Source organism: Oryx dammah, unplaced genomic scaffold, assembly GCF_014754425.2.
Source record: "Oryx dammah isolate SB20612 unplaced genomic scaffold, SCBI_Odam_1.1 HiC_scaffold_16, whole genome shotgun sequence".
In the NCBI taxonomy this organism is placed as follows: Eukaryota; Metazoa; Chordata; class Mammalia; order Artiodactyla; family Bovidae; genus Oryx; species Oryx dammah.
Genome location: NW_024070200.1, coordinates 20,322,854 through 20,348,273, shown reverse-complemented (window position 1 = coordinate 20,348,273; position 25,420 = coordinate 20,322,854). Strand labels below are relative to the sequence as shown.

Here is a 25,420-nt window from a genome sequence, read left to right as displayed (position 1 = left end):
TTAAGCTTTGTTGATCTTGAGCATTAGGGTTTTTTCCTTCTCCTTTTTTTAAATCAGAGGAAATCACACTAAGATTTAACTCAGAGATAATATGAACTGAAATTTAATCTTAAGGAAATTATTAATATTTGAATGACAGCTGTGACCTTAAACTGATGTAATGTAAGAATCTTGCAAAAACAACTAGTACTTCAAAATTTAACCAAGTCATAACTAAAATTCTAAAATCTGTCTGCTTCTTCATTTATTGTAACTTCTATTAAATTCTATCTCATTTATTGTAAATGAAATATTACAAAAGGATCTGGCTGTAGTATTTGGCACATAAGGTATTTTGCAAGTGTTTGTTCCTTTTCTCATTTACTGCTGTTATAGAAATAATTGAGGAAGCACTTGTATCTTCTCATTTACATTTTAAGATGAAACTTAACAGTGGTTACCTTCAAGGAGTGCATTGTGGTTGGACACAGTAAAAAAAGCAATAATTGTACATGCTGTAATGGCCACAGGATGCTACTGATACGCAGGAGGAGTTGCCTGGTAGACTGACTGGAAATGGTAGGTAGAGAGAGTAGGGCGGAGGAGCCTGGGAAAATGTCCCAGAAGAGATCTTACTTGAGCTGATCTTGAAGAAAGAGTAGGAGTTAGCCAGGCAAGCAAGGATGGACATTCTAGGTTGAGAGTGCATTTTAAAAAGTACAGAAGTGGGAGAGATTTTGGCATTTCTAAGTAATTCAGTCTGATTGAATTTACAAGCAATAAATTTATAAGCAATTTATAAATAATTCAGATGAATATTGGGATTGAAGTTGAATACTGGGATTAAAGAGGAAGGTTAGCTTGGCATTTGTGATAGGAAGTTGAACTCTATCTTTTCAATAATGGGGCACTGTTTTTTAAATTTATTTTTAATTGGAAGATAATTGCTTTAAGTAGAGTGAAAAAGATTCATGTATGAAGTCTGTCAATCAACATTGTCAATATTAATAAGAATTGACTGAAGACCAGAGGAAGGGAGCCCAATCAAGAAGTTATCACTTGAATTGAGGAAATAAATTGTAAAGGTCTCAATTAGGGTTTATAAACTCAAATGAAATGAGTGAAGCAGAGGTAAAGGAGAGAACTGTAGCCAGCTAGAGAGTGTATGCCTTCTCCAAAGGATATAAGTTCTTCAGTTTTGTTTTTTGTTCCCCAGATCTTCTGATATTTCAAGAAAAGTTGGAAATCTAGATTTTGTATGTGTGAACTCTCCCATTTTCAAAAAAGAACCTGTTTTTTAAAAATAATTTTTAAAAATGTTTATTTATTTATGGCTGTGTTGGGTCTTCGTTGCTGCACAGGCTTTTTCTAGTTTCAATGAGGGGCTACTCTCCAGGTGTGGTGCAAGGGCTTTTCATTGCACTGGCTCCTCCTGTTGAGGAGCACCGGCTCCAGGGTGCGGGAGCTTCAGTAGTTACAGAACACGGGCTCAGTGTTGTGACTTGAGGGCCCTACAGCATGGGCTCAGTAGTTGTTGCACTCGGGCTTCGTTGCTCTTCAGCATATAGGATCTTCTCTGACCAGGGATTGAAACTGTGTCTCCTGCATTGGCAGGTGGATTCTTTTTTTCTTTTTTTTAATTGATTTATTTTTAGTTGAAGCATAATTACTTTACAGTATTGTGTTGGTTTCTGCCAAACATCAACAAGAATCGGCAATAGGTATACATGTGTCCCCTCCCTCTTGAACCTCCCTCCCCCCTCCCTCCCTATCCCACCCCTCTAGGTTGTTACAGAGTCTTGGTTTGAGTTCCCTGAGTCAGACAGCAAATTACTATTAGCTATCTATTTTATATATTGTAATGTACATTTCCATGTTACTCTCTCCGTACATCCCACCCTCTCCTTCCTTCCCTGCACTGTGTCCTTAAGTCTATTCTTTAAGTCTGTGTCTCCATTGCTGTCCTGCAAATAATTTTATCAGCACTATCTTTATAGATTCCATATATGTGTGTTAGTGTACGATATTTGCTTTTCTTTTTCTGATTTACTTCACTCTGTAATAGGCTCTAGGTTCATCTGTCTTATTAGAACTGACTCAAATGTGCTCCTTTTTATGGTTGAGTAACATTCTATTGTATATATGTACCATGGCTTCTTTATACGTTCATCTGTTGATGGACATCTATGTTGCTTCCATGTCCTAGCTATTGTAAATAGTACTGCAGTGAACATTGGGGTACATGTGTCTTTTTCAATTTCGGTTTCCTCAGTGTACATGCCTAGTAGTGGGATTGCTGGGTCATATGGTGGTTTTGGAGAAGGGAATGGCAACTCACTCCAGTACTCTTGCCTGGGAAATCCCATGGACAGAGGAGCCTGGCGGGCTATAGTCCATAGGGTTGCAGACTTGGACACAACTAAAGCAACTTAGCAAGCACACACATGGTGGTTTTTATTCCCAGTTTTTTTTTTTTTAAACAATCTCCACACTCTTTTCCATCATGACTGTATCAATTTACATTCCCACCAGCAATGTAAGAGGGTTCTGTTTGCTCTACACCTTCTCCAGCATTTGTTTGTAGACATTTTGATGACAGCCATTCTGACTGGTGTGAGGTGATATCTTACAGTTTTGATTTGCATTTCTCTAATACTGAGCGATGTTGAGCATCTTTTCATGTGTTTGTTAGCCATCTGTATGTCTTGTTTGGAGAAATGTCTATTTAGGTCTTCCCTACTTTTTGATTGGGCTGTTTTTCTGATATTGACTTATATGAGCTGCTTGTTTATTTTGGAAATAAATCCTTTATCAGTTGTTTCATTTGCTATTATTTTCTCTCATTCTGAGGGGTGTCTTTTCACCTTGTTTATAGTTTCCTTTGCTGTGTAAACTTTTTAAGTTTAATTAGGTCCCACTTGTTTATTTTTGTTTTTATTTCCTCTACTCTAGGAGGTGGGTCATAGAGGAACTTGCTGTGATTTATGTCATAGAGTGTTCTGCCTATGTTTTCCTCTAAGAATATTATAGTTTTTGGTCTTACATTTAGGTCTTTAATCCATTTTGAGTTTATCTTTGTGTATGGTGTTAGGGATGTGGGTTCAGTTCCTTGGTCGGGAAGATCCCTTGGAGGAGGGCGCAGGCAACCCACTCCAGTATTCCTGCCTGGAATATCCCCATGGGCAGAGGAGCCTGGTGGGCTATAGTCCATGGGGTCTCAAAGAGTCGAACATGACTGAAGAGACTTAAGATGGTGTAAGGAAGTGTTCTACGTTCATTCTTTTATGTGTAGGCGTCCAGTTTTCCCAGCACCACTTATTGAAGAAGCTATCTTTGCCCCATTGTGTATTTTTGCCTCCTTTGTTAAAAATAAGGTATCCATAGGTGCATGGGTTTATCTCTGGGCTTTTTACCTTCTTCCATTGGTCTATATTTCTGTTTTCGTGCCAGTATCATACTGTCTTCTTGATGACTATAGCTTTGTAATATAGTCTGAAGTCAGGAAAGTTGATTCCTCTAGCTGCATTCTTCTTTCTCTCAATTGCTTTGGCTATTTGGGGTCTTTTGTGTTTCCATATGAATTGTGAGATTTTTTTGTTCTAGTTCTGTGAAAAATGGCAGGTGGATTCTTTACCACTGAGCCACCAGGGAAGCTTGAAATCTCCCAATTTTTAATTGCTGGCAAATATTCAGATAAAAAAAATACCATGCGGGTCTGACAAAATGTTCTATGGGTTGAGTTTGGCCTATTAGCCATATTTTTTAACCTCTGACTAAGTATCTGAGAGTCAGACACGACTGAATGGCTTCACTTTCAATTTTCACTTTCCACTTTCATGCATTGGAGAAGGAAATGGCAACCCACTCCAGGGTTCTCGCTTGGAGAATCCCAGGGACGGAGGAGCCTGGTGGGCTGCTGTCTATGGGGTCACACAGAGTCGGGCACGACTGACGCGACTTAGCAGCAGCAAGTATCTGATAGTGGTTATTAAAATGACTGGAAGAACAAACTAGATAGATCTTTTGCAGATAGAATTCACTGGATTTAGTGATTGATTGAAAGTAGCAAGGAGAAAATGGAAAACATAGGAAAATTTACCAGATTTCTAGCTAAGGTGACCAGGTGCCGCTGACTGTAAGAGTATTTGTGAAAACTAGGCTTAATGACACAAATTGTTTTGCTTTCAGAAGCTTCCTCCTCACTTTCTTTGGTGGGTTCCGGAGAGTTGACATTACCTAGTAAATAAGCTCAGAGAAATGATTAATTTACTCAGTATGATTTGGTGTTGAAGATGTTGGTTAAAAACATTACTCAGAAATCTGCTCTAGCATAGGAGAGAATAAAAACTAATGATGTAGTTTCTAAAATAGTTATAATAAAACTTTCAACTGCTTATTTAATTCTACTTATTAGTATGTCCTACTGACATAGCCCTTACTTGTCATCTCCCCATAAATTATACCAGTGAAGTTACTAAATTAAAAAATAATTTATTGCTATACCATATTAACCTTTCATATAGTTAAGCTAAGCTAAGTCACTTCAGTTGTGTCTGACTCTGTGCGACCTCATAGACGGCAGCCCACCAGGCTCCCCCGTCCCTGGGATTCACCAGGCAAGAATACTGGAGTGGGTTGCCCTTTCCTTCTCCAATGCATGAAAGTGAAAAGTGAAAGTGAAGTCGCTCAGTCCTGTCTGACTCTTAGCGACCCCATGGACTGCAGCCTACCAGGCTCCTCCATCCATGGGATTTTCCAGGCAAGAGTACTGGAGTTAAGTGCTTATTTAATATATGCTGTGCTAAGTATGCTTACTTTTGTGAACTCAGTAAATTTTGTCAAATACATTTTATATGAACATCTTGTTTGAAATTCTTTAGACATGAAAATATTGACTTTAAATGTATTAATTATCTTGTGACCCTGGAAAGTCACTTATTCTCTGGGGAAGTCTTAGTTTAAAACTCTAATATCAGAGATTATATGACAGGCTTGACAGGTCATAGACTGGCTTGAGCTTTGTGTAAAACATTATGAATCAGTTGCCTGCATTTAAAATGTGCATTCATACAAAAATATGGATTTCTGCATTCTGTTGAAAAAGTGGAAGACTGTAATACATAGTCTCCCATTTTTCTACAGCAACAAGAAGTTCAAGCTGAATAGTGCTTGTGTTGAGTAGACATGCATTTTTCATTTCCCTACACTTATTTCAACTGTTTGGCCTCTATATGGCTTTAAGTTCATAATGTTTAGACTAAATATTCTGAAGAGTTTCTGTCAGACCAGGAATTTCAACAATCTTAATGTGTCTAATAAGCACCCATACATTTAGGTGAAAGGGTTTCCTTTTTTTCTCGCCTAAATTGTTTCTATTTGTTGATAAATTCAGTTAGATTTTGTAAAAAAAAAAAAAAAAAGCTTTTTAAAAAGTTAAGTAATAGGAATCAACACCACTTTTATCTACTTTATTTTAAAATTGAAGAGGCTCTTTGAGTTCTAACATCTATATATTCTTAACTAGAATGCTTCATTTATATATGGAATAAACAATGGAAATTACCCAACTCTTGTTCAACAGGTAGCTCCTGATTTAACACGTTTTGAGAACAAACTCTTACATCATTAGAGAATGAGGATGTGGCTCAGCATGTTTGACTTTCTTTTGAAAGACTAGATCTTATATCCAGTGACACTGGCTGTTTAATTAAAAGGGAGTAACTAGTATTTATAGTTTAGCAACAGGGCCCTTTATAAGCGAAATCAGTTTCTGGATTGTGGACAACGTTGACTGGTTAGCATGTTTCCAATGTTCTTGTGTGGGTTCTTGTAGCTGTCACAGACACTAACTGCATATCTTCTCCATTTCCTTTTAGGTAGGCCTATGTAAGTGGCAAAATCCCATATCTACTTAAGGAGAACAAACTTTGAATGTAAATATGGTAAAAAATCGTATACTCTATATGTTAAAAGTTTTATTTTTATCAGTTACCTAATCCAGGATTTCTCTTTTCAATTGTAGATTTTAAGAGAGTAGTACTTGCATGATATTTAAAGACAAAAATTGACCAGGAGTTTTGTCCATGAAATTAGATTATGGGTTGGTAGTCACAACTCCACCTATAGCACCCCTTTACCACACAAGTGTCAAAACAGGATCCCAGTCATTGTAGACACAGAAAAGCGCAGGATGTATTAGCACCTGAAATCTTTCTCAAAGATATGAGGTACTTATTAGAATTTTACTTACATATTAGGATATTTTAACATGAACTTTTTAAAAAATGGAACTGAAAGATCTAGAGGAAGAGGTAAGTTTCAACATGACTATTAAGTGTGTACAGAAATTAGGTTTGGATCTGGCATTGAATTTAAGGTTTACGGTTTTTGCCATGGGGAAATTTGTAGATTTTTAAAAAATTTCATTTATCCTTTTGTGCCTGATCTATGTTTTTACTATTTGTAACGGTAATTATTGTTAAATTAGAAAAGAGCACAGACTGTCTCTGGGAGAGCAAAGGGACTTAAAAAAAAATGTTTTAAGTTGTAAATAAGTCTTGAAAGCTGAAAGTAATTCTGGAGTTCTCTGAAAATGTTCAGATTTACTGAAGAATTTTCATCCAGTAATACAATGTTTTGAGGCATACTTTGTTCTAAGATTCTTTTAAATTTTAAAGACAGAGTTTTAGTTTGGCTTCTGTTTGACTTAATAAGCTATACACATAGTTTAGTTTGAGTATATACTGTCCAACACATATGAAGGTTGTGTAATACCTTAAATAGGGAGGATTATTAAGCAATTTCTGCTGTTCTTTGCTACCGATAGTTCCTGAAACTCCTTAGGCTGATGTGGCAAATGAGAGTTCCGAAAATCTAGGCAGCATTTTGGTTCCGAAAATCTCCCACCGTGAACTGGACCATTTTTGGATTCTTTATGGCACAATGCTTTTGTTGCTGCTGGAGCTTAACATTAGGGAAGTTTTCTAAGGAACTAACATATTGTTCGACTGCTGAGTTCTCTCAGGTGATTTGTTAAGGAAGACGTATCCGTTCCTTCCTTTTCTGGTTGCTTCAACGAGGACTTCAGTTGGAAAATGCAGGGATGGGTTATAAAGCCCATCTCTAAGAACAGGTCCATCCCTGGGCATTTACTCAACAGCCCTAAATATAGGCTCCTAAATGTAGAGGGCAAGGTGCTACTTTTAGCTTCCCATTTCAGAGAACACGAGGCCAGCTGAGGTTCATTCGGGTTTGATTTGGCGTCTGGGTAACCAGGAGCTCATGAAGTTTTAAGAGTTTTGCACAGCAAGTGCCCAGGTAACTCAGGTAAAAGTGAGTAAGCCCCTGGAACCCTCCGCTGGGCACCGAAAGCCCGATAGATATTCTCTTGCGTGGGAGAGGTTAAACTTTGCCCAGATCACAGCTGACCCAAAGCGCCTTCCTGTCCAAAGTCCGGACACGGTTGGCAGGACGCAGAGGCCCGGGCCCTGCAAGCCATTTTGTGACTGGAATGAAGACGGCGGCCGGTTTCCCTGGGCCGGCGGGCTCCCCCGGGGTACGACGCCATCAAGGCTTCCTTGGGGTGCGGACAGCAGGCTCTTGCAGGGCTGCGAGATGAAAGCGTTGGGGGCTGGCCTTGGGCCAGGCGCCCGCAGCCGGGCAGAGGAGGCGCGTCGCGCTCACCCAGCCGGGCGACCCGGAGGGGCCTCCGGGAGAAGTCTAGCAGCCGCCAGCCCGATGATGGGGATTTCTGGGCCGTGGTCTTGACCTTCGCTGGGGATGTCTGCGGCTCGCGCTACAACTCAGGGCCGGAGGCGGAATCCTTCTCTCTCAGCCCCGAGCACCTCGATTTCCAAGGATGGGTAGCCTCTATAGGTAGAGGGCCGGCCCCTTTAAGAGAGAAAGACAGGGACACGTCTACGAACCTCGCGCGAAGAAGGAAGGGAAATTAACTGACTCCCCGCGACCCCGCCTCCCCGCCGCGGCTCGGCCGAAACCAAACCGCGGGGTAGGGTGGCAGGGAGAGTGCAGATCGCAGACTCGCGCGGGCAGGTTTGAACCTTCGGATCTTAGGGACGCAAAGCATAACCTGGGGTGGGTGGCGAAGCTCCCCGGGTGGTCAGCATGGACGCTTGAGGCACGGCCGCGCCATTCATCTCCAGCACCCCCCTGTAGCCGGCTCCGCAGTGGTCTGATCCGGTTGCCCAGTGCAGGTTTGGGTTCCGGACCGAACGCTGCGTGTTCTGTTCATTTGTTGTGGTTCGGGCAGGCCCTGGATACGGCTCTGATTGCCAGAGCAGCCTTGGCGCCATGGCGGGGCCCGGGAGTGCCCCTCAGCCGTACCTGGGGCTGGTCCTGGCAAAGCTTCGCTGGGTGAGTCCAGGCGCGATCAGGGTTACTTGGCCCAGGGGTCGCGGGTGCCTCCCGGGGAAGGAAGCTGCAGACTTTGGGGTCTGAGCCGCAGTGGTCAGAGGTCCTGAAGCCAGTTCTCAGCTGCCGGCGGGCTGCGGCCTGTGTCCAGGGCAGTCGCTAGGTTCCTAGGGTGCTTGGGCGGGTTCTGCTGTGGTGTAGGGAGACCTGGAGATCCGGAAGGTAAAGGGAGCATTTGCTTACGCTTAGCAGGACTTTAGAAAGGTGAGTTTCCTAAAATGAATTAGCCTTTCGGTCATGTTATTTATTTGGATGACACGTGGTTTCCCCGACTGTGAGAAACTTGAGGACTGATCCTGTGAAATCAGTTCCTTTTAAGTGCTGAAACTTCGCGTTGCTTGAAAGGACATCTAAGCCTGGACAGGGAATTGGGATTCTAATTCTGCGGTTTCTTTTAAGAAATAATGCTTTTAGTTCAGACGGTAAAGCGTCTGCCTACAATGCCGAAGACCCAGGTTTGATCCCTGGGTCAGGAAGATCCCCTGGAGAAGGAAATGGCAACCCACTCCAGTGTTCTTGCCTGGAAAATCCCATGGACTGAGGAGCCTGGTAGGCTATAGTCCATGGGGTCGCAAAGAGTCGGACACGACTGAGCGACTTCACCATAAGTGAGATTGTTCGTCGCCTCTATCTTCACCATGGCTTTGCCTTTGGGATTCGAATGGAAACTTACCTTTTCCAGTCCTATGGCCACTGCTGAGTTTTCCAAATTGACTGGTACATTGAGTGCAACACTTTAACAGCATCATCTTTTGGGATTTGAAATAGCTCATCAAATTTGGAATTCCATCACTAGCTTTGTTCATAGTGATACTTCCTAAGGCTCACTTGACTTCACATTCTAAGATGTCTGTCTCTAGGTCAGTGATCACACCATCACGATTGTCTGGGTCATGAAGATCTTTTTCGTATAGTTTTTCGTCATATTTACTGTATGTTTAACTTTTGGAAGAACTGCCAAATTGTTTTCCACAGATGATGTACCATTTTGCATTCCTACCTGCAGTTTATGAGAGCTGAATTTCACACATTCTCTCCAATATGTTTTTTTCCTTCCTATACAACCACCCTAATGATGAGTGTGGGCATCCCTGGTGGCTCAGTGGTAAAGAATCTGCCTGCAGTGCAGGAGATGTGGGTTTGATCCCCTGGTTGGGAAGATCCCCTGGAGGAGGGAATGGCAACCTACTCTAGTATTCTTGTCCAGGAAGTCCCATGGGCTGAGGAGCCTGGCGGGCTACAGTCCTACAGTCCATGGGGTCACAAAAGAGTCGGACGTGACTTAGCAACTAACAACAGTGTAAAGTGGTACCTTGTGGTTTCGATTTGCAGTCATCTAATGACTAATAATGTTGAACAACCTCACATGTACTTATTGACCATTATCTTCTTTGTAGAAATATCTATTCAGTTTTTTTTTTTTTTTTACCATTTAAAACATTGGATTATTTGTCTTTTTACTGTTGAAGTCATAAGAGTTCTTTATACATTCACAATATTAGACCCTTCCTTATCAGGTACATGACTGGCAAATGTTTTCTCTCTCCCATTCTGTGGATTGTGTTTTCACTTTTTTGATGGTGACTTTTGAAACATGAAGTTTTAAACTTTGATGAAATCTAGTTTATCTTTTTTTTTCCCATTGGTTCTATATGCTTTTGGTGTCATATGCAGGAAATGATTGCTTAAAATAAGGTCACAAAGATTTACGTCAGTGCTTCCTTCTAAGAGTTTTAGCTCTTACATTTTGGTCTGTGATGTATTTTAAATTAATACTTATATGTAATATAAAGTATAGGTTTCATTTCATTTGTTTGCAAGTGGATATTCACTAGTCCCAAAACCATCTGTTGAAAAGACTCCTCTCTCCTCATTGATTTTGTATTGGTACTGCTGTTAAAAATCAATTGACCATAAATTTTTTTTATTGAGATGAGATTAATTTATAAGATTAGTTTCAGGTGTAAAATACAGTGATTCAGAATTTCTATAGATGATATTCCACTTAAAGTTATTATAAAATATTGGCTATATTCCCTGTGCAGTATATCTTTATAGTTTCAGTTCAGTTCAGTTCAGTCGCTCAGTTGTGTCTGACTCTTTGCGACCCCATGAAGCACAGTGTGCCAGGCCTCCCTGTCCATCACCATCTCCTGGAGTCCACCCAAACCCGTGTCCATTGAGTCGGTGATGCCATCCAACCATGTCATCCTCTGTTGTCTCCTTCTCCTCCTGCCCTCAATCTTTCCCAGCATCAGGGTCTTTTCCAGTGAATCAGCTCTTCACATCAGGTGGCCAAAGTATTGGAGTTTCAGCTTTAGCATCAGTTCTTCCAATGAACACCCAGGACTGATGTGCTTTAGGATGGACTGGTTGGATCTCCTTGCAGTCCAAGGGACTCTCAAGAGTCTTCTCCAACACCACAGTTCAAAAGCATCAATTCTTCAGCGCTCAGCTTTCTTTATAGTCCAACTCTCAAATCCAGACATGACTACTGGAAAAACCATAGCCTTGACTACACGGACCTTTGTTGACAAAGTAACGTCTCTGCTTTTTAATATGCTGTCTAAGTTGGTCATAACTTTCCTTCCAAGGAGTGTCTTTTAATTTCATGGCTGCAATCACCATCTGCAGTGATTCTAGAGCCGCCCAAAATAAAGTCTGTCACTGTTTCTACTGTTTCCCCATCTATTTGCCATGGAGTAATGAGACCAGACGCGGGGTAGCTCCTCTAATCTGCTGCCCCTGACCTGGGACTTGGGTAGCTCCTCTTGGCCGAGAGGAGCTACCCGGTGTCCGAGGTCGGGGCAGCCGGGAGGAGCCACCGTGCCACTGAGGTCAGAGGCGGTGGCTGGGAGGAGCAACCCCGCGTCCAAGGAGCGGTGGCTGCATGGGCCCAGGAGGGCCTAGAGGAGCTATCCCACGTTGAAGGTCAGGAAGGGCGGTGGTGAGGAGATACCCCTTGGCCAAGGTAAGGAGCAGCAGCTGCGCTTTGCTGGAGCAGCCATGAAGAGATACCCTACGCCCAAGGTTAGAGAAACCAAAGTAAGATGGTAAGTGTTGCAAAGGGCATCAGAGGGCAGACACACTGAAACCATACTCACAGAAAACTAGTCAATCTAATCACACTAGGACCACAGCCTTGTCTAACTCAATGAACTAAGCCATGCCCATGGGGCAACCCAAGACGGGTGGGTCATGGTGGAGAGGTCTGACAGAATGTGGTCCACTGGAGAAGGGAATGGCAAACCACTTCAGTATTCTTGGCTTGAGAACCCCATGAACAGTAGGAAAAGGCAAAATGATAGGATACTGAAAGAGGAACTCCCCAGGTCAGTAGGTCCCAATATGCTACTGGAGATCAGTGGAGAAATAACTCCAGAAAGAATGAAGGGATGGAACCAAAGCAAAAACAATACACAGCTGTGGATGTGACTGGTGATAGAAGCAAGGTCCGATGCTGTAAAGAGCAATATTGCATAGGAACCTGGAATGTCAGGTCCATGAATCAAGGCAAATTGGAGGTGGTGAAACAAGAGATGGCAAGAGTGTACGTTGACATTCTAGGAATCAGCGAACTAAAATGGACAGGAATGGGTGAATTTAACTCAGATGACCATTATATCTACTACTGCAGGCAGGAATCCCTCAGAAGAAATGGAGTAGCCATCATGGTCAACAAGAGTCCGAAATGCAGTACTTGGATGCAGTCTCAAAAACGACAGAATGATCTCTGTTCGTTTCCCAGGCAAACCATTCAATATCACAGTTATCCAAGTCTATGCCCCAACCAGTAATGCTGAAGAAGCTGAAGTTGAACAGTTCTATGAACACCTACAAGACCTTTTAGAACTAACACCCCCAAAAGATGTCCTTTTCATTATAGGGGACTGGAATGCAAAAGTAGGAAGTCAAGAAACACCTGGAGTAACAGGCAAATTTGGCCTTGGAATGCAGAATGAAGCAGGGCAAAGACTAATAAGAGTTTTGCCAAGAAAATGCACTGGTCATAGCAAACACCCTCTTCCAACAACACAAGACAAGCCTCTACACATGGACATCACCAGATGGTCAACACCGAAATCAGATTGATTATATTCTTTGCAGCCAAAGAAGGAGAAGCTCTATACAGTCAACAAAAACAGGACCAGTAGCTGACTGTGGCTCAGATCATGAACTCCTTATTACCAAATTCAGACTCAAATTGAAGAAAGTAGGGAAAACTGCTTGACAATTCAGGTATGACCTAAATCAAATCCCTTATGATTATACAGTACAAGTGAGAAATAGATTTAGGGGCCTATATCTGATAGATAGAGTGCCTGATGAACTGTGGAATGAGGTTCATGACATTGTACAGGAGACAGGGATCAAGACCATCTCCATGGAACAGAAATGCAAAAAACCAAAATGGCTGTCTGGGGAGGCCTTACAAATAGCTGTGAAAAGAAGAGAAGTGAAAAGCAAAGGAGAAAAGGAAAGATATAAGCATCTGAATGCAGAGTCCCAAAGAATAGCAAGAAGAGATAAGAAAGCCTTCTTCAGTGATCAGTGCAAAGAAATCGAGGAAAACAAGAGAATGGGAAAGACTAGAGATCTCTTCAAGAAAATTAGAGATACCAAGGGAACATTTCATGCAAAGATGGGCTCGATAAAGGACAGAAATGGTCTGGACCTAACAGAAGCAGAAGATACTAAGAAGAGGTGGCAAGAATACACAGAACTGTACCAAAAAGATTTTCACGACCCAGATAATCACAATGGTGTGATCACTGATCTAGAGCCAGACATCCTGGAATGTGAAGTCAAGTGGGCCTTAGAAAGCATCACTACGAACAAAGCTAGTGGAGGTGATGGCATTCCAGTTGAGCTGTTTCAAATCCTGAAAGATGATGCTGTGAAAGTGCTGCACTCAACATGCCAGCACATTTGGAAAACTCAGCAGTGGCCACAGGACTGGAAAAGGTCAGTTTTCATTCCAATTCCAAAGAAAGGCAATGCCAAAGAATGCTCAAACTACCGCACAATTGCACTCATCTCACATGCTAGTAAAGTAATGCTCAAAATTCTCCAAGCCAGACTTCAGCAATACATGAACCGTGAACTTCCAGATGTTCAAGCTGGTTTTAGGAAAGGCAGAGGAACCAGGGATCAAATTGCCAACATCCGCTGGATCATGGGAAAAGCAAGATAGTTCCAGAAAAACATCTGTTTCTGCTTTATTGACTATGCCAAAGCCTTTGACTGTGTGGATCACAATAAAGTGTGGAAAATTCTGAAAGAGATGGAAATACCAGACCACCTGACCTGCCTCTTGAGAAATCTGTATGCAGGTCAGGAAGCAACAGTTAGAACTGGACATGGAACAACAGACTGGTTCCAAATAGGAAAAGGAATACATCAAGGCTGTATATTGTCGCCCTGCTTATTTAACTTCTATGCAGAGTACATCATGAGAAACGCTGGACTGGAAGAAACACAAGCTGGAATCAAAATTGCCAGGAGAAATATCAATCACCTCAGATATGCAGATGGCACTACCCTTATGGCAGAAAGTGAAGAGGAGCTAAAAAGCCTGTTGATGACCGTGAAAGAGGAGAGTGAAGAAGTTGGCTTAAAGCTCAACATTCAGAAAACAAAGATCATGGCATCTGGTCCCATCACTTGATGGGAAATAGATGGGGAAACAGTGGAAACAGTGTCAGACTTTATTTTTTTGTGCTCCAAAATCACTGCAATGGTGACTGCAGCCATGAAATTAAAAGACACTTACTCCTTGGAAGATAAGTTATGAGTAACCTAAATAGCATATTCAAAAGCAGAGACATTACTTTGCTGACTAAGGTCCGTCTAGTCAAGGCTATGGTTTTTCCTGTGGTCATGTATGGATGTGAGAGTTGGACTGTGAAGAAGGCTGAGCGCTGAAGAATTGATGCTTTTGAACTGTGGTGTTGGAGAAGACTCTTGAGAGTCCCTTGGACTGCAAGGAGATCCAACCAGTCCATTCTGAAGGAGATCAGCCCTGGGATTTCTTTGGAAGGAATGATGCTAAAGCTGAAACTCCAGTACTTTGGCCACCTCATGCGAAGAGTTGACTCATTGGAAAAGACTCAGATGCTGGGAAGGATTGGGGGCAGGAGGAGAAGGAGACGACAGAGGATGAGATGGCTGGATGGCATCACTGACTCGATGGACGTGAGTCTGAGTGAACTCCGGGAGTTGGGGATGGACAGGGTGGCCTGGTGTGCTGCGATTCATGGGGTCTCGAAGAGTCGGACACGACTGAGCGACTGAACTCAACTGAACTGAATGAGACCAGACGCCATGATCTTAGTTTTCTGAATGTTGAGTTGTAAGCTGGGTTTTTCATGCTCCTCTTTCACTTTCATTAGGAGGCTCTTTAGTTCTTCACTTTCTGCCAGAAGGGTGGTGTCATCTGCATATCTGAGGTTATTGATATTTCTCCCGGCAATCTTGATTCCAGCTTGTGTTTCATCCAGCTCAGCATTTCTCATGATGTTCTCTCCATATAGGTTAAATAAGCAGGGTGACAATATACAGGCTTGACATACTCCTTTACCTATTTTGTTCCATGTCCAGTTAACTGTTGCTTCCTGACCTGCCTACAGGTTTTTCAAAGGGCAAGTTAGGTGGGCTGGTATTCCCATCTCTTTCAGAATTTTCCACAGTTTATTGTGATCCACACAGTCAAAGGCTTCGGCATAGTCAATAAAGCAGAAATAGATGTTTTTCTGAAACTCTCGCTTTTTCAATGCTCCAGGGGATGTTGGCAATTTGATCTCTAGTTCCTCTGCCTTTTACAAACCAGTTTGAACATCTGGAACTTCACAGTTCATGTATTGCTGAAGCCTGGCTTGGAGAATTTTGAGCATTACTTTAAATGGCAACCCACCCCAGTATTCTTGCCTGGAAAATCCCATAGACGGAGGAGCCTGTTTGGCTACTGTCCATGGGGACGGAAAGAGTCAGACACGACTGAGCGACTTTCACTTCTCTTCACTTACTAGCGTGTGAGATGAGTGCAATTGTGCTGTAGTTTGAGCATTTTTTGGCATCACCTTTCGTTGGGATTGGAATGAAAACTAACCTTTTCCAGTTCTGTGGCCACTGATGAGTTTTCCAAATTTGCTGACATATTGAGTGTAGCACTTTCACAGCATCATCTTTCAGAATTTGAAATTAGCTGAACTGAAATTCCATCACATCCACTAGGTTTGTTTGTAGTGATGCTTCCTAAGGCCCACTTGACTTCACATTGCAGGATATCTGGCTCTGGGTGAGGGATCACACCCTCGTGATTATCTGGGTTGTGACGATCTCTTTTGTGTAGTTCTTCTGTGGATTCCTGCCCCCTCTTCTTCAATCTTCTGCTTGTAGTTTATGCATAGTAGTCTGTACCTCTTACCTGCCTCCCCTTATCTTGCCTCTTCCCCCTTCCCTCTCCCCACTTGTAGCCACAGATTTGTTCTTTATAACCTTGATTCTCTTTCTGTTCTGTTGCATTCGTTTATTTCTTAGATCCCGTATATAGTGATAATGTCCTGTGTCTTTCTTTGTCTCACTGATTTTGCTATAATACCTTACAGATTTACTCATATTGCAAATACCAACATTTTATTCCTTTTTATGAATGGATAACATCCCATTGTGTGTGTGTGTGTGTATGTGTGTGTATATGTGTGTGTATACATCTTCTTTTAAAATTTTTTTTTAGTTTTTATTTTGTATCGAGGTATAGCTGATTAACAAACAATATTATGAGAGATTCCAGATGTACAGTGAGAAAGAACTTGGCCATACATATACATGTATCCATTTCTTCCCAGTATTGTGTGTCCAAATACTCCTTTTTCTCAGAAACAGAAATAATTTTAAAAAATTATTATTAGTTATGTATAGTGACATCACAATTCTGTGAGCTGGTAGTGGGTAATGTAGGGAAAGGCAGAGGTAGAGATCAGGGTAAAGGGTATTTTTTTTTTTTTTTAGAAAAGTTATCAGTTCAGTTCAGTTGCTCAGTCGTGTCTGAGTCTTTGTGACCCCATGAATCCCAGCATGCCAGGTCTCCCTGTCCATCACCAACTCCCAGAGTTCACTCAAACTAACGTCCATCAAGTTGGTGATGCCATCCAGCCATCTCATCCTCTGTAGTCCCCTTCTCCTCCTGCCCCCAATCCTTCCCAGCAACAGAGTCTTTTCCAATGAGTCAACTCTTTGCATGAGGTGGCCAAAGTACTGGAGTTTCAGCTTTAGCATCATTCCTTCCAAAGAAATCCCAGGGCTGATCTCCTTCAGAATGGACTGGTTGGATCTCCTTGCAGTCCAAGGGACTCTCAAAGTCTTCTCCAACACCACAGTTCAAAAGCATCAGTTCTTCAGCGCTCAGCCTTCTTCACAGTCCAACTCTCACATCCATACATAACCACAGGAAAAACCATAGCCTTGACTAGACGGACCTTAGTCGGCAAAGTAATGTCTTTGCTTTTGAATATGCTATCTAGGTTGCTCATAACTTTTCTTCCAAGGAGTAAGTGTCTTTTAATTTCATGGCTGCAGTCACCATCTGCAGTGATTTTGGAGCCCCCAAAAGTAGTCTGACACTGTTTCCACTGTTTCCCCATTTCCCATGAAGTGATGGGACCAGATGCCATGATCTTCGTTTTCTGAATGTTGAGCTTTATAGAAAAGGTATAAGGTTTATTTAATACGGCTTAATGAACTGTAGATAGCATATGCGGATCAGAGTTATAAAAATGATTTTAAAAAGGAGAATAGATATTAAAGGGTATTTTTCTAGATAGAAATGGCCTAAAAAGGAAAGATTTGCCCATAGAGGTTTTGGATTTAATTCTGGAAAGACTCAAGCTTGATCAAACTTCAGGTTGTTCTTAAAAAAAGGATATTTTTCTACTATTCCCTTGCCTTTTACCTTAAAAAAAAAAAAAAAAAAGAACTGTTTATTTTTTACTGCCCTGGATCTTCATTTCTATGTAATGGCTTTCCCTAGTTGCAGTGAGCAGGGACTTCTCTTCATTGTGAGCAGGTTTCTCACTGTGGTGGCTTCCGTTGTTGTGGAGCAAGACCTCTAGGTGATCTGGCTCAGTAGTTGTGGCACAATGAGGTTAGTTGCCCCGTGGCATATAGAATCTTTTAGGAGCAGGGATTGAACCTGTGACCCTGGCATTGGCAGATAGATTCCTCACCATTCAACCATTAGGGAAGTCCCCTTTTATCTTTTTATGTGATTGAATAATATGTGGGGCCTGGTAACAAAAAAAAAATAACCTCATTGGATGACAGTGAAGATGAATTGATCCAGAGAAAGGTAAAATACAGAAGCAGCTGCAAAGGCCTTCAGCTGTTTTGTGCTGAAGACTTGTTAGGGAAAGAAGTAATGCGGAAAGGCAATGATTATAGTATCATGCTCTTTGAAAGAGGAATAGTAGAAAGAGTTACCTCTATTGAGCACCTGTCCTCCATGTTTAAACAGCATTATTCCCATTACAGATAATAGAAAGGAGCCATAGAGGTATGGTAGAGGGATTCAGATTCTAAAGCCATGGTTTCATCAGTAGTTCTTAAACTGTAATAAAACAGCAGATCCATCCCCCCGCTCCCCCTCGCCCCCCCCCCCCCCTCCCCCGGCCTAGGTAAATCTTCTATGGAAGGCGATAAACCAAACAGCCGGGTAGGGTGGCAAGCAGAGTGCAGATCGCAGATGCGCGCAGGCAGGTTTGAACCTTCGGATCTTAGGGATGCAAAGCGTAACCCCGGGTGGGTGGCGAAGCTCCCCGGGTGGTCAGCATGGACGCTTGAGGCACGGCCGCGCCATTCATCTCCAGCACCCCCCTGTAGCCGGCTCCGCAGTGGTCTGATCCGGTTGCCCGGTGCAGGTTTGGGTTCCGGACCGAACGCTGCGTGTTCTGTTCATTTGTTGTGGTTCGGGCAGGCCCTGGATACGGCTCTGATTGCCAGAGCAGCCTTGGCGCCATGGCGGGGCCCGGGAGTGCCCCTCAGCCGTACCTGGGGCTGGTCCTGGCAAAGCTTCGCTGGGTGAGTCCAGGCGCGATCAGGGTTACTTGGCCCAGGGGTCGCGGGTGCCTCCCGGGGAAGGAAGCTGCAGACTTTGGGGTCTGAGCCGCAGTGGTCGGAGGTCCTGAAGCCAGTTCTCAGCTGCCGGCGGGCTGCGGCCTATGTCCAGGGCAGTCGCTAGGTTCCTAGGGTGCTTGGGCGGGTTCTGCTGTGGTGTAGGGAGACCTGGAGATCCGGAAGGTGAAGGGAGCATTTGCTGATGCTTAGCAGGACTTTAGAAGGTGAGTTTCCTAAAATGAATTAGCCTTTCGGTCATGTTATTTATTTGGATGACACGTGGTTTCCCCGACTGTGAGAAACTTGAGGACTGATCCTGTGAAATCAGTTCCTTTTAAGTGCTGAAACTTCGCGTTGCTTGAAAGGACATCTAAGCCTGGACAGGGAATTGGGATTCTAATTCTGCGGTTTCTTTTAAGAAATAATGCTTTTAGTTCAGATGGTAAAGCGTCTGCCTACAATGCCGAAGACCCAGGTTTGATCCCTGGGTCAGGAAGATCCCCTGGAGAAGGAAATGGCAACCCACTCCAGTGTTCTTGCCTGGAAAATCCCATGGACTGAGGAGCCTGGTAGGCTACAGTCCATGGGGTCGCAAAGAGTCGGACACCACTGAGCGACTTCACCATACTCTATGGAAAAAGCCTAAACTGATTGAATCGGGATAAAGAGCATCGATCGGATTCAGCTTCTTTCTTTGGCCTTCTCTCCTAGTACTCTCACTTTCAGGCATCTCTGTAGAACTCTGGTTTAAAAATCACTACATTTCACCCTACTGTTTTTGTTCGTCTCTTGGTGATAGTGGTTAATAACAGATAATTTTATGAAACAGGTTTTATTAGTGTTTACATGTAAACTTGTACTTATGTTTATGTCTTAGTCTGACAGGGCTCCTATAACGAAAATGCTGTAGACCGAGTGATTTTCATCATAGTTCTAGGGGCTGGGAACACCATGATAAAGGTGCTGCAGATCTGGTTTGTTGTAATCAAAACTTTTTAACAAGTTAATTTTCTTTGTCTTGAAGGCTGTGGCAGCATTGCCTGAAGATATGAGACAATCCAATTTGTATGGTTTTCCATGGGAATTGGTGATATGTGCAACTATTGTTGGATTTTTTGCTGTTCTCTTGTTTTTGTGGAGAAGTTTTCAGTCGGTAAGTAACCAATGCTAGGTATACTAAGAGAATGTTCGTTCAGTCTTCATGTTGAATAAGTAATATGAGAAACATATCTTTTGTTTTAAGGAAACAGGTTATCATTTTGTGGGCTACTCGTGTTAATGTGTAGCTACTAGAAACTGAATATAGATTTTAAGGAATTTTGTTTTTTTGTTTTTCATTTTTCGACCACACCATGCAGCATGCAGGATCTTAGTTCCCTGACCAGGGATAGAACCTATGCCCCCCTGCAGTGGAAGCGTGGAGTCTTAACCACTGGACTGCCAGGGAAGTCCCTAGAGGAATTTTTTAAAGTGCTGAAATTTTAAAAAATTCCTTTACACGAGTATTCCATAGTAATACTAAAACGCTGCCTTTGTTTCTTATTTATTATTTGGGGTGGTGTTTAGTTTTAAGAGTCTACTAAACATCTGTGAATGTACCACCCAACTGGAATCAAAGATGTTGACTGTCACTTATATTTAGATGATCCTCCTCATTTCATCCCCCTGCCTCCCTGAAGTAGAGGTAATCCTGTTCAAGATCCTGTGTTGATATTCCAATGCCTCAAAAAAATTTATTTTTGGTCATATCTATTAAATAATATATCCTTCAGAAGTATAGTAATTTTGGCATATATCCTTCAGAAGTATAGTAATTTTGCCATATATCCTTCAGAAGTTTAGTAATTTTGCTTAATATATTTGCTTCATGCCAAATATCATGTTTTGGAACTTTTTACTCCATCTTATTTTGCTAAGATTCATCCATATTTTTGGCTCATTTTGATTGTTTTAATATTACATCGAGAGAATATACTATAGTTAATTTATATTTTTTATGGTCTTGGGCCTTTGAGTTGTTTCCAGGTTTTTTCTATTACAAATCACGCTGCTGTGTAAATTCTTATACTTGTCTCCTGTTGTGTATTTGTAAGTTTCTCTTGGGAATATACTGGGTCTGAGATTTACTTGGTTTAGTGCATGCTGGAGGTTCTACTTTTAAAAGATAATGCTGTACCAGTTTATACTCCCAACAGCAATATATAAGTTGTCTGTACCAGTTTATACTCCCAACAGCAATATATAAGAGGTCCTAGAGATCCATTTGATCTCTGTCCTCTCCAACAGTTATTATCATTGAAATTCTTTATTTTTGCCATTTGAATGGTATCTTACCATGGTTCTGATGTATTCTTTGATCACTAAGGAGATTGAAAACTTTATTTACTGGCCATATGTATTTGTTCTTCAGGGAAATATTTTGTTTGTATCTTATGCCCCTTTTTCTTTTGAGTAGTTTGTTCTTTTCCTTTTTATTTGTAGGAATTTCTTATGTATTCTTCAAAAAATTTTTTTAAATTGGAGTTTGATTGCTTTACACTGTTGTGTTGGTTTCTGCTGTATAGCAAAGTGAATCAGCTATAAGTATACATATATCTTCTCCCTCTTCAGCCTTCTTCCCATCCCCTCCTTATGTATTCTTGATGATATCCTTGTCGATTATGTCTATTACAGATGTCCCAGTATGAAACATCTTTTCATTGTTCTTAAGATGTTTTCTGATGAGTAGAAATTCTTAATGAAAACAATTTCCATTTAGCACAGAAGTGCTTGATCCATTTTGAGTTAATTTTCTGGTTGGTGTAGGGTAGCGAGTCTGTAATTCCCCATGCTCCTCACCCTACCTGCCAAATAACCTTTTTCCCAGGTTTGTTTAGTGAATAGTCTTTCCTTTTCCCATTTTTCTGCCATGCTGTATGAGAGTGCCATGTGGATGTAGACCTTTTCTGTGCTCTTTTTCCTATTGCACTGAGTAGTATTGAAAACAAATACATGGGTATCATTCCATATCCGTCCATTATTAGGTCAGTCTTGCTAACTGACTAATATGATAATTCATGTATCACATATTCTTGCTCTTTTTGTTGTTGTTTCCTTCATTATCAAGAATAGAGAGAAGTTGGCTGAATTCCACTGTCATGATGGATTTATCAGTTACTTTCTATAGTTTTTTCAATTCTTTCTTTACATACTTTGAGAATATTGTGTTAGGTGGATATATGTTTAGAATTGCTATATCTCTTCTTGGTGGGTTAACTGTTTAGTCAATATTTAGTGACCCTCTATAACTCTACTGATGCTTTTGTCTTAAAGTTTCTTATCTGATGTTAATACAGCTAGACCAATTTTCTCTTTGGTAATATTTATTGTGTCTTTTTCCATCCTTATATTTTCCAGTCTTTCTGTGGTCTTTTACTTAATGTATGTACTCTATGGATTTCTCTATTTTATTGGAGTATAGTTGATTTACTACGTTGTGTTAATTTCAGGCATACAGCAAGGTGATTCAGTTCTGTATGAATTTTTTAAAATATTTAATCCAAAAATCTCTGTGTTTTCACTGAATTTACTGTATCTACGTTATGATTATTGATTACTGATGTATTTGGACCACTTTCTCCTAGCATACTTTATTAATTTATTCCACTTTTTGTATATTTCTTTTCAGTTCTTTCTGCATTCATAAAGTAAAATTTCCTAGTGAGAAGACAAGAACCTTATTTGGCATACTCTCACATCCCTTGGCCTCTTTCACTTTCCAAACTACTTTCATGTTGGTGTAATCTAGAATTTTAGTTCTAAAAATATTTCTCCTTTCTTTTTTACTTTCTTCTCCACCCCTTCTCCATCCCTGAAGACAACAATAAATATTACCAAGATATTTGATCATCAATAATTGACATATCTCTTGTAGGGTCTCCTGGATTTAATTCGTCTCATATTTGGATACTTCTTTCTATATTATGTTTAGTATTGGTCTTTGTATGGTAAAACTTTTGTATGCTTGAGGACGTTTGAATTAAGTCCTTATGCTGGAACAGCAATTTGTTTGATTTAAGCATTCTGGGTCTAAAGTTTCATCCTGTTAGTACTTTAAAATCCTTTACTTCCTTGTCTTTTTATATCTAATGTTACTTATTGAAAGGTCTCTTGTCAGTGTGATTCTTATTCATTTGTAAGAGGCTTTTGATATCCTTATTTCAATATAATTTGTTTAGGCTTGACTGTTTTCTTATTTCTTCGTTGAATTATCTTAAATATTTAAATATGAAATCTTTTATATTTTTTAATTCTGAGAAGTTTTTTCTGCATTTTACATGGATTTTTTTTTCTCTTTGGGACTATTGCTATTTAAGATGTTGGCTCTTCTTACTTCCCTATTTCTTTAACAATTTTTTCTCCATTTTTTTTAATGGTTTACTGTTACTTTTTTTTTTAATTTTAAAGAAAAAATTTATTGAAGATCTGAAAAACAATTTCTAAAAGATTAACTTTTCCAGAAAACTGTAGCTACACAATGCATTGAGTCTATCATGTTAAAACGTGCATTAGACACAAATACAAAAACCATGAAACAAGCCACCGTTCTTCAGCAATTGAGCAAAGATAAAATGCCTAAAGAACAATATGGATGGATTACTCACAAAGGAGGGGCTCTTTAAGCACCATAAAAAAAAAGGGGAGCACAAATGGATGAATGTTTTCAGTTATGTACACTGAATTGAGCCTTTGGCACTAGGAATCAGAGCATTGTGTCATATGGCATTAACACATATTATAAAAGTACGTAGTGTCAAAGGAATAGAAACCACCAGTGTTCAAAAGCAGCTTTGTCAACTAAGCAATAAAACACTCTACAGTATGTCTCTCTGTTATCCATCACTGAATACACTGGCAGCAACTTTGAAATGAAAAAAAGGAAAGAAAAAAGGAGCTATAACTCCTTTTATTTTCTCTGTTTAAAATCAAACAGAAAACAAACCTCAATTTTGTTATGCACGAACATTTCCAAAGTACATTGTTTGTACAAGGGAAGGACTAAGAAACAAAAAGGTGTTCATAGAGATCAAATGTGAGTGGGTGCAGGTGCCTCACACGGCTTTCCGATGGTACTCCGGGGAGCGACTTCATAATCGCTGGCACTAAACAGAATTGTAGAGTTCCTTGCCAGATATTTTAGGAAATTGTGAAGATAATTCAGTAATAAAGCAAGGCTCTTCTCATCCAGAGGTGTATAGGCCAACATTGCTCCAATTCTTACAGTCTCAGGAGATATGGCGCTCTGTACACCTGGGTGGATCAGGGTGGTCTGCAAGGATCTCAGCGTACCATGGCCTCTCAAATTTGTAAAGCAGTTGAGTGCCCAGCATCACACAGAAGTACTCCTTTTTCCCAGCCACAACCTCATTGACTGCATACTCCTTATTATCTGATCTGTGTTTCCTCGAGATTTCTTGTCTTTTGCATAATCCTCTAGAATGGAATCCACATTCTTCTTGGCAGGAAGATAAAAGAGCTGTTTTTGCTGGGTAATTAAGTCCCAGTCATCAACAAGCCATGGTTTCAGTTCTTGAGGAATCTTTAACTTCAGCTCTGCTCATGAATGTTTCCTGGTTTTCAGCAGTAGGATCTACTCGAGCCCTTTTCTTGCAGGGAGGCTGAGGTGTCTCCCCGATGCTGCCACCATCTCCATTTCCAGGTCTCTTCTGTTTGTTTCTTTTTGTTTTCACTTCAGCGTTTTTCTGCTGCAGCCCAGCAGTCTTCTTTCCAGGGGCAGCCCCTCACATCTTCCCCTCTGCATACTGCTTCTGATTGGCTTTTTTGAAGTTCTAGTTGTTTCTGCAGATTGGTATCCACATACTTGAGTACTCTGCTTTCTGGAACCCAGGCACCCCAATTTTTATTCCAACCACTGTAATGTATAAAGTATTTTACTTGTTTATCCTTTATGGCAACTTTTACACACTTTGCTTCATAAAGAAGAGGCCCATGAAAGCACAGCACTCTCTCACCTCCTGGAATTTAGGCTTCGGGTCCTGCTTCGGCATCATTTATAAGAGATTCGTCGCTGCCGTCTCCTCCTCCTCCTGTCACTTTTTGAGATAGTTTCTGAATCTGTTTCAGTTCACTAGTTGTTCCTCATCTAACTAATTATACTGTACCTTGACTTTTAAATCTTGTTTCATTTAATTTTATTCCTGTATATCTTGTGTAGATTATCTAAGTCCCCATTGCTTTTTTTTCTCAGTACTGAAGTGGCAACCCACTCCAGTATTGCCTTGAGTATCCCAGGGAGGGGGAGCCTGGTGGGCTGCTGTCTGTGGGGTCGCACAGAGTTGGACACGACTGAAGCGACTTAGCAGCAGCAGCAGCAGCGGCAGCACTTGTTTATTCTGGCCCTTGTGGGCCATTTGGGCAGTGAAGGGGGAGCAGGCATGTCCCCATTGTTTTTCAGTCCTAAGCCTGACCCTCTTATAAATTGAAATTTTCCCTTTATTGTTTGAAAGAGAGGTTAAAGAAGAAAAAAGTTTTTTTACTTTATAGTCAGCAGATCCATGGCCCCATGGTAACATTTTTCAAATTGTGTTATTTTAGATATTAGTACTAGGGGAGATGATAGGGGCTTCTTTAAGTAGTTTGTTTTGGGGTCAAATATGTTTGAGGAGCAGTGGGCTAAATGAAATGAAACAGGTATTTTTAAGGTAGAGTTATTTCAGAGCCTTTATTATGCTAATAAATAATGTGAATCTTCAATGGGGGGACTTTAATATGTAGTATTATTTTCTCAATGGAAATAGAACACTTTTTGGCTAGCTTACATTTATACTAAAAGTAATAAGAAACACTTTAAGTTGTCAGTAGCAGTTAAATAAATTATATTTGCCTGAATGTATGTTTGTTT

At 41.0% G+C, this 25,420-nt stretch overlaps 1 protein-coding gene and 1 pseudogene across 17 annotated transcripts in view; one reads left to right on the top strand and one right to left on the bottom strand.

The window, feature by feature from the left end:
• The window catches only part of MIA2 (MIA SH3 domain ER export factor 2), a 95,173-nt gene that overhangs the window by 15,950 nt on the left and 53,803 nt on the right, over positions 1–25,420 (top strand). For 4 of the 17 annotated variants that reach the window (XM_040256721.1, XM_040256714.1, XM_040256720.1 and 1 more), the window contains exons 1-2: positions 5,977–6,290; positions 19,544–19,672. In XM_040256721.1, coding sequence (XP_040112655.1) covers positions 6,264–6,290; positions 19,544–19,672 — 156 coding nt within the window. In that variant the 5' untranslated portion in view covers positions 5,977–6,263. Of the gene's footprint in view, positions 1–5,976; positions 6,291–7,196; positions 7,306–7,510; positions 7,535–18,285; positions 18,484–19,543; positions 19,673–25,420 lie in introns of those variants that run through there. The other 13 variants (XM_040256709.1, XM_040256707.1, XM_040256708.1 and 10 more) reach the window with 8 other exon arrangements.
• LOC120875053 lies at positions 22,946–24,714 on the bottom strand (annotated as a pseudogene).